This window comes from Daphnia magna, linkage group LG9, assembly GCF_020631705.1.
Source record: "Daphnia magna isolate NIES linkage group LG9, ASM2063170v1.1, whole genome shotgun sequence".
Lineage (NCBI taxonomy): Eukaryota > Metazoa > Arthropoda > Branchiopoda > Diplostraca > Daphniidae > Daphnia > Daphnia magna.
Window position 1 is genome coordinate 1,530,461 of NC_059190.1, and position 14,588 is coordinate 1,545,048.

At 39.7% G+C, this 14,588-nt stretch overlaps 1 protein-coding gene across 5 annotated transcripts; it reads left to right on the forward strand.

Annotated features, from left to right (window-relative positions):
* Positions 1-150: 150 nt before the first annotated feature.
* On the forward strand, positions 151-14,446 carry LOC116929940 (serine/threonine-protein phosphatase 2B catalytic subunit alpha isoform). 5 transcript variants are annotated; one of them, XM_045179316.1, is made up of 14 exons: positions 151-407; positions 6,408-6,611; positions 8,035-8,159; positions 8,529-8,640; positions 8,712-8,857; positions 8,965-9,104; positions 9,186-9,263; positions 9,341-9,561; positions 9,639-9,719; positions 10,392-10,412; positions 11,012-11,096; positions 11,184-11,281; positions 11,373-11,858; positions 11,943-14,446. In XM_045179316.1, the coding sequence occupies exons 1-13, from the start codon at positions 359-361 to the stop codon at positions 11,720-11,722; spliced, it is 1,710 nt and encodes a 569-aa protein (XP_045035251.1). In that variant the 5' UTR covers positions 151-358; the 3' UTR covers positions 11,723-11,858; positions 11,943-14,446. The 5 variants fall into 5 exon arrangements, with proteins under 5 accessions (XP_045035251.1, XP_032793142.2, XP_045035252.1 ...); XM_032937251.2 differs by having other exon boundaries at positions 11,946-14,446; XM_045179317.1 differs by having other exon boundaries at positions 11,021-11,096; positions 11,946-14,446.
* The last annotated feature ends 142 nt before the right edge of the window (positions 14,447-14,588 follow it).

Consider the following 14,588-nt stretch of genomic DNA (forward strand, 5'->3'; position numbering starts at 1 on the left):
CAGTATTGCGGGTCGATCGTGTATCGCCGTTGCGACTTAAAATATTACATAAAAGCACGCAGTTTCTAATCGTGACCATAGGTGGCGTTGGCAATGAGCTGATCTCTTTATTTGCCATCAGTCGTCAGTACCCCCCTCCTGCTGGAAACCCCTTAACGTCCAGGCCGTTCTCAGTTGCAGTTCAGAACGAAGGGACTTCGGGAACGCCAGTCCCGTGCTGTGTTGATTTAGACGAGAGTATACGGACGTTCGTTTTTTTTTACATTTTCCCCGTTCGTTTTCATCCGGTGATATCAGTGTGTTTGTTGGACCATCGAGTGGATGTAGTAGGTGTATCGAATTCCCCGGATTACCTGCCATGTCATCCAACAATCAGAAAATCTCCACCACGGAGCGTGTGATTAAAAGTAAGGTTAACAAAAAGAGAGAATGAATAAAAATACGTCCATAACTTGTGTTCCGCGAAAACGTTGAAAATTCCCCACTCTCTTTCAATCCACGAATCGTTGTGTTTCGACTCTTTTTCTTTTCGAGGCCGACAACACCATTTTAGGAAACCTTTTTTTGTCCTGTTGAAAAACCTGAATATTTTCTAATTTCTCGAGTCGCCATTTCTTTTTTCTCGTTCCTCGAATTGAACACGATAAGATAGGGGTTTAATACATTAATGTTCTTTGCCGACATTTTCACTCGATGTTTATCGCCCGTATGTATTGGACACCCTATTTTTATGTAGGGGTCTGCCATTTTCTCCTTAAAAAAAAAACAGTTTTCGAGTTCATTTTTGAGTAGTTTTTCATTTTCATTCGGTTAGATCTTTTGTGTGTCTGTTGAATTGCATCGAGTGCCATTTCATTACGCTGTTTGTGGTGGTGGTGGTTCTTGTTCTGGCATTCTTTATATATTCATTTCGTATATAGCCTAGAGGCTCGACCACCATAACAACAAGAAGAGAAAAAAAAGAAAAATCTTTGGTTTTTTTTTTTACGTTCATATTCACATGTCTGTAGGGATATAATCCGTAAAAGTAACCAATTGTTACGTCAATTATTTTTACTTGAGGGTATTTAGGAATTATGAGGAAAACCAGTTTTTCCCGCGCATTCGCCCCACCTTCCTCCATAACCTCAGGTGTGTTTTGGCTGGGGCTGCACTTGTGTTATACCCATGGCTCTCTTTTGCTCTTTAAACCTCAATTTCACCTTCTTAAATCATTATCTTCTCCTCGTAAAGCCCCACCAATTGTGTGTCTCTGCGTGTTGTGTCTAACTGGATTTTCAGAAAAAGAAAATCGGATAGAACAAATTTCGAGTTGGCTGATGGGAAAAAGGGAGTTTTCTGTGTGGGTGTAAATCCCGTGCGGTGTGTACGACGTCGTCGGTGCCTGCGCCCCAAAAAGAGAGACTGTGAGAGAGGGGAGACTATGGCAGACAGAAAGAGAGACGAAGCGTTTGTATTGATCGAGGGAGCTACTGCCACGAGAGGATGGGGAGGGGTCTGCAGCACGGAAGGCTTTCCCTCCCCCGTGAACGGGATTTCACCAGGTTGGCAACTCCATAAGGTGGGGTTGGGTGAACCTGATTGGGTAAAAAAAAAAATTTGTTTTTTTCTCTTATGTTGAGATCAAAAAGGAGCTGCTGTTATAGTCAGGGGGGATGTATACGACTAGTAGCCCGTGGATTATAGAGCTCCTCTTTTGCCTTCATCGTGTGTCCTCACGATGTCTCCTAGGTGACCAACTCTCTACAGAAAAGACTAAATTTTCATCTTGCTGCCGCTCGTTGTAGTTTACAAATCAAGGAACCAGTTCTTTTTTGTTTCGTTAGTAACCGCTCGTAGCTTGGTAGAATTATTTCGGGATCGTGGGTTGTTGTTGTTTTGTTTTTTAAGAAAAAAGAAATTGAAAAATTTCTAAATCTAGTCGAGCTCTGTCGTGTGTGCAGTCCCGTTTTTATTTCTTTTGTATGAACCGAATAGGATTGTATCGTGACCTTGTTTTTGCGGGACCGTAATGGCTGAACAACAAGTTTTTTGCTTTCTGGGGGACTCGATCGATAAAAAAAAGCTCTTTCTAAACCCGTTCAACAACAAGCTTCATATTGAAAAAAACAAAACAAAAATTATCTTTTTAAATAGTAAAAATAAAATAGATGATACCTGTAAAATGTAAAATCATTTTTAAAAAAGACTTTTTTTAATTGGATTTTTTTTTTTTCTTGTTGATTATTGAGAGTTTTCTTTGGGTGTGGTCCAAAGGCCCTACTGCCTCATCTTTCGAGTGCGTTTTGAAATGCCATTGTTTGATAAGGTCACAATCGATAAGCTTTATTTTTCCCGCTGGACATTTTTAAGGTTTCTGTTTAACTAAAGTCGAAAATCGTTAACTTGTGTTTCTACTTTTAATGGAAACAAAAAAAAAATTACGGTGTGTAGTGGCGAGTTATTTGAAGCTAGTGCAATCAGCTTGCCTCTGTTTGGGGAGGGGGGGTAAAGAAAGAATAGTTCAACACGAGAATGTTGTGCGGTCCAGATTCAATAATAGATCCGGACGAAAAAGTATAAGGAAGCGGGTTCTGATGTAGCGTCGGTACGAGGCTTTTTTCACGAGAGTCCCGCGAGGTTTATTTCGGGATCTCTTGTATCCCTTTCGAAAAAAAAAAAAAATGACAGTAAAGAAAGAAGAAAAATCTACTAGCTCGAATGCGTTTCTCTTTTGGTGCTGGACTACGAAGACGGAAAATTGGGCGGAGAAGCAAATAAAAAAGAAAAAAAAAAGGAAGTCTGTGTGTGTGTGTGTAGGCGTAAGACTATTATCGATTTTTGTGTGTGTGCTTTCAGGGAGAGAGGCTCACAGAAGTCCCTTCTTGTAGCTCCTTTTGTGTGTGTGTGACATCGAGAGTGGACCAAAAGTCTGAATCTGGGGTCCATTGATTTTTTTTTATTCTTAAAAAGAAAGGTCGATGGCAGCTCAGCTTTTCTCGGTGTGTAATAATCATCAAACTAATGAAACGATAATTAGTAATCGTAAAATCGATTCTGGTACGGGACGGGCCCTCTATTACCCTCCTTTACAATCACAACTAATTGTCATCGTTGCACGCAACGCTGATGGAAGTGCTGGGAGTCGATCGGGTCAAACGGACGTTTTTCCTTTTTCTTATTTTTGATTTTTTTCTTTTTCTTTTTATTGCGGACAGCAAAGAAAATGAAAGATCGTTCCATACATTCCCATTGGAATTGGGTCGTCTTTTCGCTCCCATTCGAGAAGGAAGAATCCCGCGGGATCAAGTCTCGATCTCTCTCTCTCTCCGTTTTTATTATTATTCCTCCCAAGTTGGTGATGGCTTTAGATACTGTACACAACTCCCTCTAAAGAAAAAAAAAAGAATGTAAGCTTGGGGTTTGATATATCTTGCTTGTTTTTTTTGTTTTTTTTATTATTGTGGTCGAGAAAAGAAAATGCGGCACTAGCGGGAACTACCAATGACTGTCGACATTGCGGATCTTTTCACGCGCTCGATACGGAAGCGAAGCATCTCGTAGTTTGTGTTTGAGCGCAAAGATGATGAAGACGAGAGGCGGAGTCTAGGGAGATGGCCGTGTCTCTCTCCGAGGATATGATGATGGCGCTAGCTCTAAAAGAATGGCCGACGGGGAAAAGTCCCGCAATAAGAAGATGGAAAAGAGATGTAGCACGCACACGGGCCCCATGGACTCTCTCTTCTCTCTCGTTCGCCGCAGTCTTCTTCCCCCCCCCCACCGTCCTATTGATCCGAGCCTATTCTCTTTCCAGTTATCCCGTTTCCTATCTAACCCATCCTTCTTCTTTTTTTTCGTGCCATTTTCACGCTTGGTCAGATGCAACATCCCCTTGCGAAAACATTTTTTTTTTATTTTCTCTCTTCACTTTTACCTTTCGCACGTAGGGAAATATAGTCCTGTCACACCTTTTATGCTGTGTGACGGCGGTGGTCGAGTTTGATCGATCCTAGGTGCAATTTTCTCACCTTTACACGACAGATCGTTCATGTTGAAACTAATCCCACCTGGAAAAAAAAAGAAAGTTTCGTACTTTTTTTTTTTCCAGAGTTTAGGGAGGTGTTGCATGTACCTGAACACATCAAAAAGGATGGTACGAAAGGGACACATATGGCCAACGGGAGTGGTGATGATGATGTGCATGTCGTGACACGAAGCGTTGACTGAAAACTTTCATTTTCGCTGCTAAAAACCTTTACGTCGCCGTTTTTTTTTTTTTTTTAAAGGGGGAGAGAGAAGGTCTGAAGAGAAAATGAGAAACCCTCTCTGGCACAATTCCCCGCAGGTGTGTTCTATAGCGTGCGTGTCGTTCGAACGAACTTGGGAGGAAGGGGACGATCGATCAAATATACACGCTCACGATTCTGTGAAAGTGGAAGGAGGGGGGGGGAGTGGGATGTAATGTTAGAAATTCTTGTTGATTCAACGGGTGCGAGAGTTCTATTCGATTTGGAAAAGGAAGGGGGAAAAAAAAATGACATGCCAATGGTGGACTGGCCGAGCCAAAAGGGTGGGGCCGTGAATGGAAACCTGTGAATCTTATTAAGCCTGTTGGCTAATGAGGGGCTTATCATTTATTTAAAAAAATGTGTTTATTGAAGAAAAAAAGAACGAATTTTTAAATAGTGTTTGCGAAAAGAGAGAGAATGGAGTTAATCAATGGAATTGATTGTAAAGGAAAATAGAATAAAAAAGGGGGTTGGGGGGGGGTTAGCCATTTTGCACAACAACATTGATCCATCCTCCATCCCATCTCATGGGAAATTAATGGGTCAGATCACGACAATTGTTGTCGTATGTCTGGCCGGGAGATAGTCTTGTACGCATGCGCTCCACACAATTCACCCGTTATCAATTGTAAGATACGTTTGTTTCATTGCTTTGGGGGGGGTTTACTCTGTAAAAAGCCTTTTTATTATTATTATTGTTTTTTTTTTAATTTTGTTTTGTTTTTTTTACTTAACAAAGTTAAAAAAAAAAAAAGGAAACTCTAGAAAGTAAGGTGCACTCGATGATGTGATTATGGAGACTTTTACTCTGCCCTTGTGTGTTTTGAACGAAAAAGAAAATAACTTTTGGTGGGAATGTAACAGGGAGCTCTCAAAAGTGAGGCAGACAGGAAAAGCTTTTAATGTTTCTTGTGTCTTTGGGGCCTCTGAGCGTCTTGTAACATCCCCTCCCTTTTTTTTTCTTCTCTTGGAGGGTGGTGGGTTTGCGCATGTGGGATCTATTGATTTTCGCTGGCTGGCAGTTATGACCAGCTTTAGGGAAAAAGAGAGGCAAGTTGCAATGTTTAGAAAGAGAGAAAAAAAAAGGAGTTGCGTGAAACCCTTCTATACCGTTTCGCTCACGGTGGGCTCAAGGGAAAATTGGACAGAAAAAAAAACCCCCAAAAGCAAAGCCGCGGGATCCGCCCGAAACGTTACCGTTACTTTTATATATGCCGTGTGTACACTCAAAAGTTGTGAATGTCATTCCGATCCTGCTATATATGTTTTTTTTTTCTGGAGGGCTTCCTATGTTATCGATGTGCCACCGGGGTCTCTCACACTTTGTGTGTCACGGCACTCCCCCCCCCCTCATTTTATTTTTTATTATTATTATTGTCGTATTGCCGAGTGTATAGATGGCGGTGTATACACTAGCGTGACACGCCAACCTGTGTACGTACCCCACACAAAAAAGGGGTTTATCGCGTTACGTCGATAATTCACACTTTTTTTTTTCATGTTTGATGACTCTCCCTCCTATTTCTCCTCCTCTTTGACGTTGTTAAATAATCAAAATGAGTGGTGCCTTCGGGTTAGCGTAGTGATGACGAACGAGGGTAAAACGGGACTGGTCCCCAACCTTTAGGGTACATACGAATGTGTTTTTACTCGGCGTGTTATTCTTTCCTTTTTTTTTTTTTGAAGCCCGTCAGATAATAAGCTACTTGGATTTTCAAGTTGAAAAGTCGAATCAAACGAAAGCCAACGTGAACTTTGGTCTTTTTTTTTTTTCTTTCTTTGTGCCAAACTTTTTGGGGGTTTGAAAACTTTTGTTCGGCAACACTGGAGACAGGGGTTTTTGAAGTGAAGAGCTTCTTTTAAAGGAATTGTAAGAGTTAAACGGCTATTTGATTCGGAAAATCAAAGGATAATAAAACTTTGTGTCACATGCCACCGTATCGTTTGCAAATGGCGGCCGGTATAAACGATTCGGTACCCGACGGTACCCTAATGGACGTTTCCAAGAAAACGAGTTTCTTTTTTTTCGGTCTCGACAGCGAAAGTAATTTGCAATCAGGAGCAGATTGTTCTGCAACGATTCGCGCGCATCTCCCAGAATAAATTTAAAATGGTCAAATTAATTGTTAATTTCTTCAGGTGTGCCGTTCCCACCGAGTCGCAAATTGTCGGTGGCCGAGGTGTTTGACACGAAGACGGGCAAACCTCGTCCCGATGTTCTTAAACAGCATTTCATTTTGGAGGGCCGGATCGAGGAGGCCGCCGCACTCCGCATCATCAACGAGGGAGCCGCTCTACTCCGCCAGGAGAAGACGATGATCGACATTGAAGCGCCAGTCACAGGTTCGCCATTTAATTTTTATTTATTTATATTTTTTTTTCCTAAGACGGAAATGAAAACAAGGGTTGGGAAACGATCTAATGGAGTGGTAACCAACTGTCATGCACTACCGTGAAAAACATCCGCATCATGATGGATACTAGCCCTCGAGCTACTCAACCTTTCCGGAATGCTGATTGGGTGTGTGTGTGTGTGTGTGAATGCGAAGAAGAGCAAAAAGGTTGTTGTTTGTTTCGCATCCAAAGGTTAATCTGCATACACGCTTGCAGTCTGTATACACATACTTTGGAGCGCGTTTGTGTGTGCTTGCCTTTTAGCCATTGGGAGCTTTTGAATTGATAATGAGAGTCAGAGAAGCGGGGGAAGGAATACATAATTTTTTAAAAGAGATTGCCCGGCATTTTGGGCTATTGAACGAGAACTTGTGCCCGCCAGTGTTGCATGTTCGTAAGTCCACTTTGATAAAGTTGAGCCATCGTAAAGTTAGCCGTCCATCGTTGCATTTTCTTTTTTAAAGAAAAAAGATAACAGAATCCAAAATCGATTGAAAAAGGAGAAGGGAAATGAAATAATGGGAGCATTGATCAAAAAAGGTTGGGCAGACTGTAAAACATCGATCGATTTCTTCACTATATAATTAAAAGAGAAAATCTAGCCGTCTAGTTCTATTCCCCCTACTTTTTTTTTTTCAGAATTAAATTATCTCTTTTTTTTTTTTTTTTTATTTTAATGGCGAGACTCGTGACTCTGTTAATGTACCCGCTTTTTTTTTTCTTCAAAAAACACCACTACAAGCCTAAACCACCGCCAGCATACAACTCCACAGGTGTCTGGCGAGTTGTCTCTATTTCTCCCTCCTTTTTTTTTTTTGTATTTGTTCGTTTCCCTTATTTTACTGTAGAAAAAGGGAAAAAAACAACAACAAAAAGTCGTATATATTTTTTTTTTTTACTTGGCCGTCTAGACAGGTCCCAGTTTTGATGTTTTTATTGTCGTCATTGTCGTTCCAAAACGCGATCGTTGTTGTTTCGGGCCCGGGGACAAGGAAAAAGAAATCTTTCGAGTAAGTAGGGGGTGGTAGGTGAGGTGAGGCTTTTTTAGCCTCTTTGTGCATGTGTGTGTGTACGTTATCGATTAGGCAGGGCTGGGCAAATAGAGGAACGCTGAAGATATTATATTATGTATATGTGTGCATGTCTAGTGAAGGGAGGAAGTTGAGAGGCTTTTTTTTTATTTTCGTGTCTCGATGAGAGCCATCTAGCGTTAGCAATAACAACTAGGAGTGAGACGCTGGTGCCATGGATCGATTTCAGAATGCTTGGTGACTTTCTATTTATAAATATTGTTTCTTTTTTCTTTTCTTTTGTGAATCCTGTTTGGTTGGTTGTTGGTGATGAATTCGAAACGGGGGAAAAAAATGGACAGTTTGTGGCGACATCCATGGACAGTTTTACGATCTGATGAAACTGTTTGAAGTGGGCGGATCCCCGGCCAATACCAAGTATCTCTTCCTCGGCGATTACGTCGATCGAGGATATTTCAGCATAGAGGTACGACAACAACAAAATTAATAATGAATAAATTTCGTTTTTTTTTTTTTTTTTAAATCTTTTGGCGTGAGTGAATACATTTCAATTGTTCTCTCTGGTCGCTCACGCATGCACAAAACTGGACTCGAAAAGCGCATTGTCGCCATCTGTCAGTGATGTCATTGTGTGTGTCGAGTTGGAAAGACCATTTGTCTTGGTGTAACGCCAACTGTTTTTCTTTATCGTTTTTCTGAATGCGCAAGCAGTTGCCTGCCTCTATTATCTAACAATTGCCTTAGGGGGAAAAAAATATAATAAATTCATTTAATTATTTTTGTGTCTTTTTGTATGGTGGTGGCCTCGCCATTGTTTTTCTTTTGGCCTCAACAGTGCGTCCTCTACTTGTGGGCGCTTAAAATTTGCTACCCGACCACCCTGTACCTGTTGAGGGGCAACCACGAGTGCCGGCATTTGACGGAATACTTTACGTTCAAACAAGAATGTTAGTTTCATGATTTATTTTTAGGTTTTGTTGTTGTTGTGAATGACGCTATTGATTTCGATTGGGGTTAGGTAAAATCAAATATTCGGAGCGCGTCTACGACGCTTGCATGGAGGCATTTGATTGCCTTCCGCTGGCTGCCCTGATGAACCAGCAGTTCCTCTGCGTTCACGGCGGTCTCTCCCCCGAGATCCACTCGCTCGATGACGTGCGAAAGGTACAACAACAGTCACAATTTTTTTCCGCTATCGATATAATTTATTTATTTATTTTTTATTACCTGTGTGTTAATTTTAATATATATGTATTATTTTAAATGTCCAGTTGGATCGGTTCAAGGAGCCACCGGCGTTTGGTCCCATGTGTGACCTTCTCTGGTCTGATCCCTTGGAAGATTTTGGCAACGAGAAGAATGCCGAACATTTTTCACACAACTCCGTTCGGGGTTGCTCCTATTTTTATAGGTAAACATTATTTGATATGTTTTGTTTTTTTGTTTTGTTTTACTGGTGTAATACTTGCATTTTGTACCTCGGATCAAATAGCTATGCAGCCTGTTGTGAATTCCTTCAACAGAATAATCTCCTTTCAATTATTCGAGCGCACGAAGCTCAAGATGCTGGGTATATTAGACTTTTAAATAGAATTTGTTTTGTCAGTTTTTAAACGAGTTTTTGTGTAATCCCGCCCGATGGACCAGTTACCGAATGTATCGGAAAAGTCAGACGACCGGTTTCCCTTCGTTGATCACTATATTTAGCGCTCCTAATTATCTGGACGTGTACAATAACAAGGCGGCTGTGCTAAAGTACGAGAATAATGTGATGAATATCCGGCAGTTTAACTGCTCGCCTCACCCTTATTGGCTACCCAATTTCATGGACGTCTTCACCTGGTCTCTGCCCTTTGTTGGAGAGAAAGGTTTTCGAAATAGAACAACTCAAATTTAAAATGCCGTTAAGAAAACAATTCTATTTCACAACTTTTATTTGTTGTAGTGACGGAAATGCTGGTCAATGTCTTGAACATTTGCTCCGATGATGAACTCGTCTCCGAAGGCGAGGAGAGCATTGAAGACGGTGAGCATTACTGTACCAATAGCTATTCTTTTGTTTTTTGTTTTTTTTTTGTTTCTTCTTTTTCTGTTATTTTCCACCACTCAATCCCAAGCTGTTGATCCTCTTCGTGTCTCCTTCCTTTTAATTTTAATTTTTTTCCTATAGACATTAAAATATTTGGTTTTACTTTTTAAGAGATACGCCCCAAACTTTCTTACCTCCTTATTCTATCCGCAATCCCCGACAGAATCAAATCCGCCCATTCAGTTAAAAAGAAAACGAAATTATGTCTTTAATGTAAATGAGCCATTTCATTTGTTTAACTGTTCATTTTGATTTTAAAATTGTATTCGTTTGTCTCGTTTTCCTACTACGCCCTTGCGCGCACACACCTAAAAATAGGGCGGGGCTTTTTACGATTCATTAATAGCTAATCGGTTATTGATTATTATTATATATTTTTTTTTTAATAGAAAACATTTCAATTGGTTAGTGTGTTTTTAGATATGCAGGTGATCTCGTAAGAATTTTTATCCTTAGAAAATTGTCAGTGGTCACTTTTTTATTTTTATTTCACCCCATTACTTTCATTTCTCTCTGTCTGTCTCTCTCTTTTCTATCTCTTGTCGTTCACACACACACACACCAAAATTCCCGCCTGTCCGTCTGGTCCGTCCGTTGGTTGGTACCTAGGCGGCAAATTGGAACTTACCGGTGAGTAGTTTGGATGAAATTTCCCTCGCGGCAAGTCGTCCTCCTCCACCTCCCCCCCAGTTGAAAACGAAATGAAATGAGGAATTTTTACTTTTCCTGTAGCTCAAAACTTTATAATTTTTTGGAAATTATTATTGTACGAGGCTACTTTCAGGGCATTCTCTCTCCAGAAATCGAAAAGCATGGCTTTTTCTTTCTTAAAAGAAAATGTTAACTTGTGATAATGTGAAACCATTGGGCAAGTCGGTGTGTGTGTGCGCGTGAATTTATTTCTTTCGCATATATTTTTGTTTTTATTTGCCCGTCTAGTTGCCGGACTTATTTCTCTTTCACGTGTGTGTGTGTGTGTGGTCTTGCATCGGTTTTGGTCTTGGGCCTGCAACATTCGTGTCATAGTCACCCTCTTGTTTCTGGATTGCCACCAAACTTTGCCCTCTTTTCTTATTTCATCTTCCACCTATCCAACGTATCTTTTTCCTTTTTTTTTCTGTCCTCCCCGATTGGAATTATTATTATTTTTTTTTGTTGTTGTTGTTGTGTGGCATTCGATTCAATTCGAGTGTTGCGTTCACACCCAAACTGATCCTGTTCTCTGTAAGGGGAAGCAGCTGCCATCCGTAAAGAGGTGATTCGCAACAAGATTCGAGCCATCGGCAAAATGGCCCGCGTCTTTTCCGTCTTGAGGTAATAAACGATGACTCGTTTTCTTGTGCTAATAATAGATTTTAACGACCCGTTTTTTGTTTTTTTCCGTTCTTCCCACGCAAACAGGGAAGAGAGCGAAAGTGTACTCCAACTCAAAGGGCTCACCCCTACTGGCTCCCTGCCGCTAGGTGCCCTCTCCGGAGGCAAAGCAACACTAAGAAACGGTAAACGACGTTCTAATAAAATTGTTTTTATGACGTGAATAAATTTTATTTTTTATTTTTTATTTTGACATGTTTCTCTGCTCTCCAATAGCTTTGCAAGGATTTTCACCTACACACCAAATCAGGTCGTTTGAAGAGGCCAAAGGCTTGGATGCCATTAACGAGCGCATGCCGCCTCGCAATGACGCTCCTCCGCCGCTGCACGCTTCGTCCAATTCGTCGGGCGTGTCGCCTGTGTCGTCGAATCCGATTGCGGCAGCGGCTGCCGCCGTAGTGGCCGAAGTGGCCAGTGCCAATTCGCACGTGCCCAGCGTCAGCGTCAATAACAATGGCGCTGGAGGCAGTGGCGGCGCAGGGAGCAACAATGTCAATAGCCACTCGAAAAGCAACTCGCATGTTCCGGCCGGAAGTGGAGCTGGTGGTGGCCACGGTCACTCCTGAGCCAGTCGGCAGTGATTTTGTTTAGGATGTTGGTTTTTCTTTTCTTTTTCTTTTTCTTTTCCCCTTTCGTTTTTTTTTTTTTTTATGTCGATTGTAATTCCCGACGCCACCGCAAGTTCAGCCTGGACGCGACCCGGTATGCATTTTAAAATATTTAACGTGCCTTCTTGGGCGTTTAATTGTTTTTTGTTTTATTCATTTCGATTGAAATGATTGAAAGTAGGTCGGTCTCGTTTTTTGACGGAAGATTGGAGACATAAATTGCCGATGATGTTGGAAGACGCTAGGGAAACGGAACAAGTGATGACATCACGCGTGTGGAAGAACGTGAATCTTTTGCTACCGCTGTTCAGTTCCCTCAGTCCTTTTTTGCAATCTTCTTCCTCCTCCCTTTTTTTTTGTCCGTGTGTGTGTTGTCCCGCCGGTTTCTCTTTAGCCAACATCACACTTATATTTCTCTCTCTCTCTCTCTCTCTCTCTCCTCGTCTTGAAAAAGAAAGAAAACAAAAAGCAAAACAAAAAAATACTATTGTGTGTGAGTGTGTGTGCGTGTGAGCATTACGATTTCTTCATATATATTCCTTCCTCTCCCAAACTCTCCTCATCCAATCACTACGCTCTTGTTATTATTTTTTGAATTAAATAATTATCCCCAGTCCCTATTTCTCTTTGTCTGTTGATCATATTTCATAGATTTTTTGTTCTTGTTTTCTTCCCTTCAAATCTTTAATTGTCCCACCATTATATTAATTTGTTTTTTTTTTCTGTGTGTGTGTTTTCGTGGGTGTCTTTGGGGTGGCGCGCGTTTCGAAAAAATTTTTTTTTTTGGGTTGTTTTGATTTATTTTTGTTTCAAATTTTGTATTTTTGTTTCGCGATAATGATGAATGCTTTATTTTTTTCCCCATCATCTTCCCCACAATTTTTGCCTCTCGTCGGCTCTCTCTTTATCTCTTAATTTTTTCTCCCACGAAACTGGAAAAAAAAGTCACTCGATTATTATTACAATTAAAATCCATGACAAAGAAAAATAATACCCATTTGTTTTGTAAAAAGAAACAAAACGCTTTTTGTGATTCATCGATATTATCGGTTGCTACTAGTACGAATTGCTGATGGAAAGAGACAAATTGCGGTGGTGGACGTTTGATCGTCACTGAAATGCGCTAAGAGACTTGTGTTTACGGAGGAGAAAGAAAGACGGAAGAAATCAGCCCAGTCGATTTGTTGCTGGACAACTAGTCACTGCACATGCCACCCAGTGGGAAAAGGAGAAGAGCAAAAGAGAGAAAGACTTAAAAAAAATATGAGGGAAATTTGTGTTTTCTTTTTTTTTTTATTCACACCTAAAATGTTGTCGTGTTTTTATTATTTTGCGTTTTCTAAATAATTTATCTTATTTTTTTTTTTTTCGATTTTTGGTTTTATCATTTCAATTCGGGAAAATGGGCTTTTGTGATGTGTTTATCTTGTTGCTTTTTCGACTCCCACCCCATCCAAATGTTTTTCTATCGTTCAAAATTACCGCCACCATTTTTTTTATTGTGTTTTTTTTTTTTTTTTTTTAGCTGTTGTCTTAGACGCATTAATTTTCCAGCTTTAGTTTAAAATAGTTTATAAATGTATTTTATTTTTTAATGGCTAAAGGCCCAGGGAAACTTTGTGTGTGTGTGTGCGTGTGTCGTTTTGGAACGACTCTTTTCCTTCGAGTCTCGTTTGGGTACATTATTTTTACTTTTTAAGTATTATTGTCTAACCTTTTGCCGAGCCCTTTTTTGCCTTTATAATGCGTGTATTTTTATTGTAATATATAATATTAGGAATTATTATTCATTACATCGCCCTCCCCCCCCACACACACACGGAGAAATTGCAAGGCAAGAATTAATGGGGACAAAAGATCACACGTGTACTCGTATCAAAAGAATTTCAATTCTTTGACGAAATGTTTGTAACCCCTTGCTAGAAAAAGAAAAATGATTTACTTTGAACTTTGACACCGTATTATCTCCCTCTCTCTCGAAAATCTTAATTTTTGCCATAAAATTGAGGTGGAATCAAACCAGTGTTTTTATATATTTACATTTATTCATTTTTCATTTTAAAAAAAAGAAGAAATTTAAATCCCAGTCCATAAATGAAGAAAGAAAAATATTAGCAGGAAATTAAGAGAGCCGTCGGGATGATATTTTGTTTTTTGTATTTTGTTTTGTCTCCTTCTCCTCCCAACCACTACCGCCACTACCCAGATCGTGTCGAATGTTTTGACCTTTTTATTCTATATATTTCACTTGAGCCATTCTTATTTTACTTTGGTCCTTTTTGTAAAATTTTTCTCTGATACATATTTAAGGAAAAAACCACAAAAAAAAACAAACAAAACCAACAACATCTTTTTATTCAATGACAAGACATGAGTAAATCGTGAATATTTTTTATTTTATTTTGTGATTGTGCGAGTTCTTTTTTTTTCTTCACATTTTATTGACATAATGATAACTTTATCTCTTTTATCTCGCCCAGCCCTTACCTGTTGAATGCGTCGACGTGTAATTGAATTTTTAAAAACATTTTTTCGAGAAATCCCATTACATGAATTCCCCCATTTAAAACAAAAAAGTAAGTTCTCACTCTCTCTCACTCTCTCTTCATTGTGGAAAAGAAAAATTTTAACCTAAAATTTTCTCATGTTATGTATGAAAAAAAAAAAAAATGTCGCGTCTCATTTCTCCCTATCTATTCTATTCTCCGGTATACAACACAAGAAAAAAAAAAAAAAAAATTATATATATTCATGTTATTTGATAGTTTCATTTAAATAGCTAGGGAGGGGGTTTAAATTTTTAAAGAAATACAGAAAACTTTGT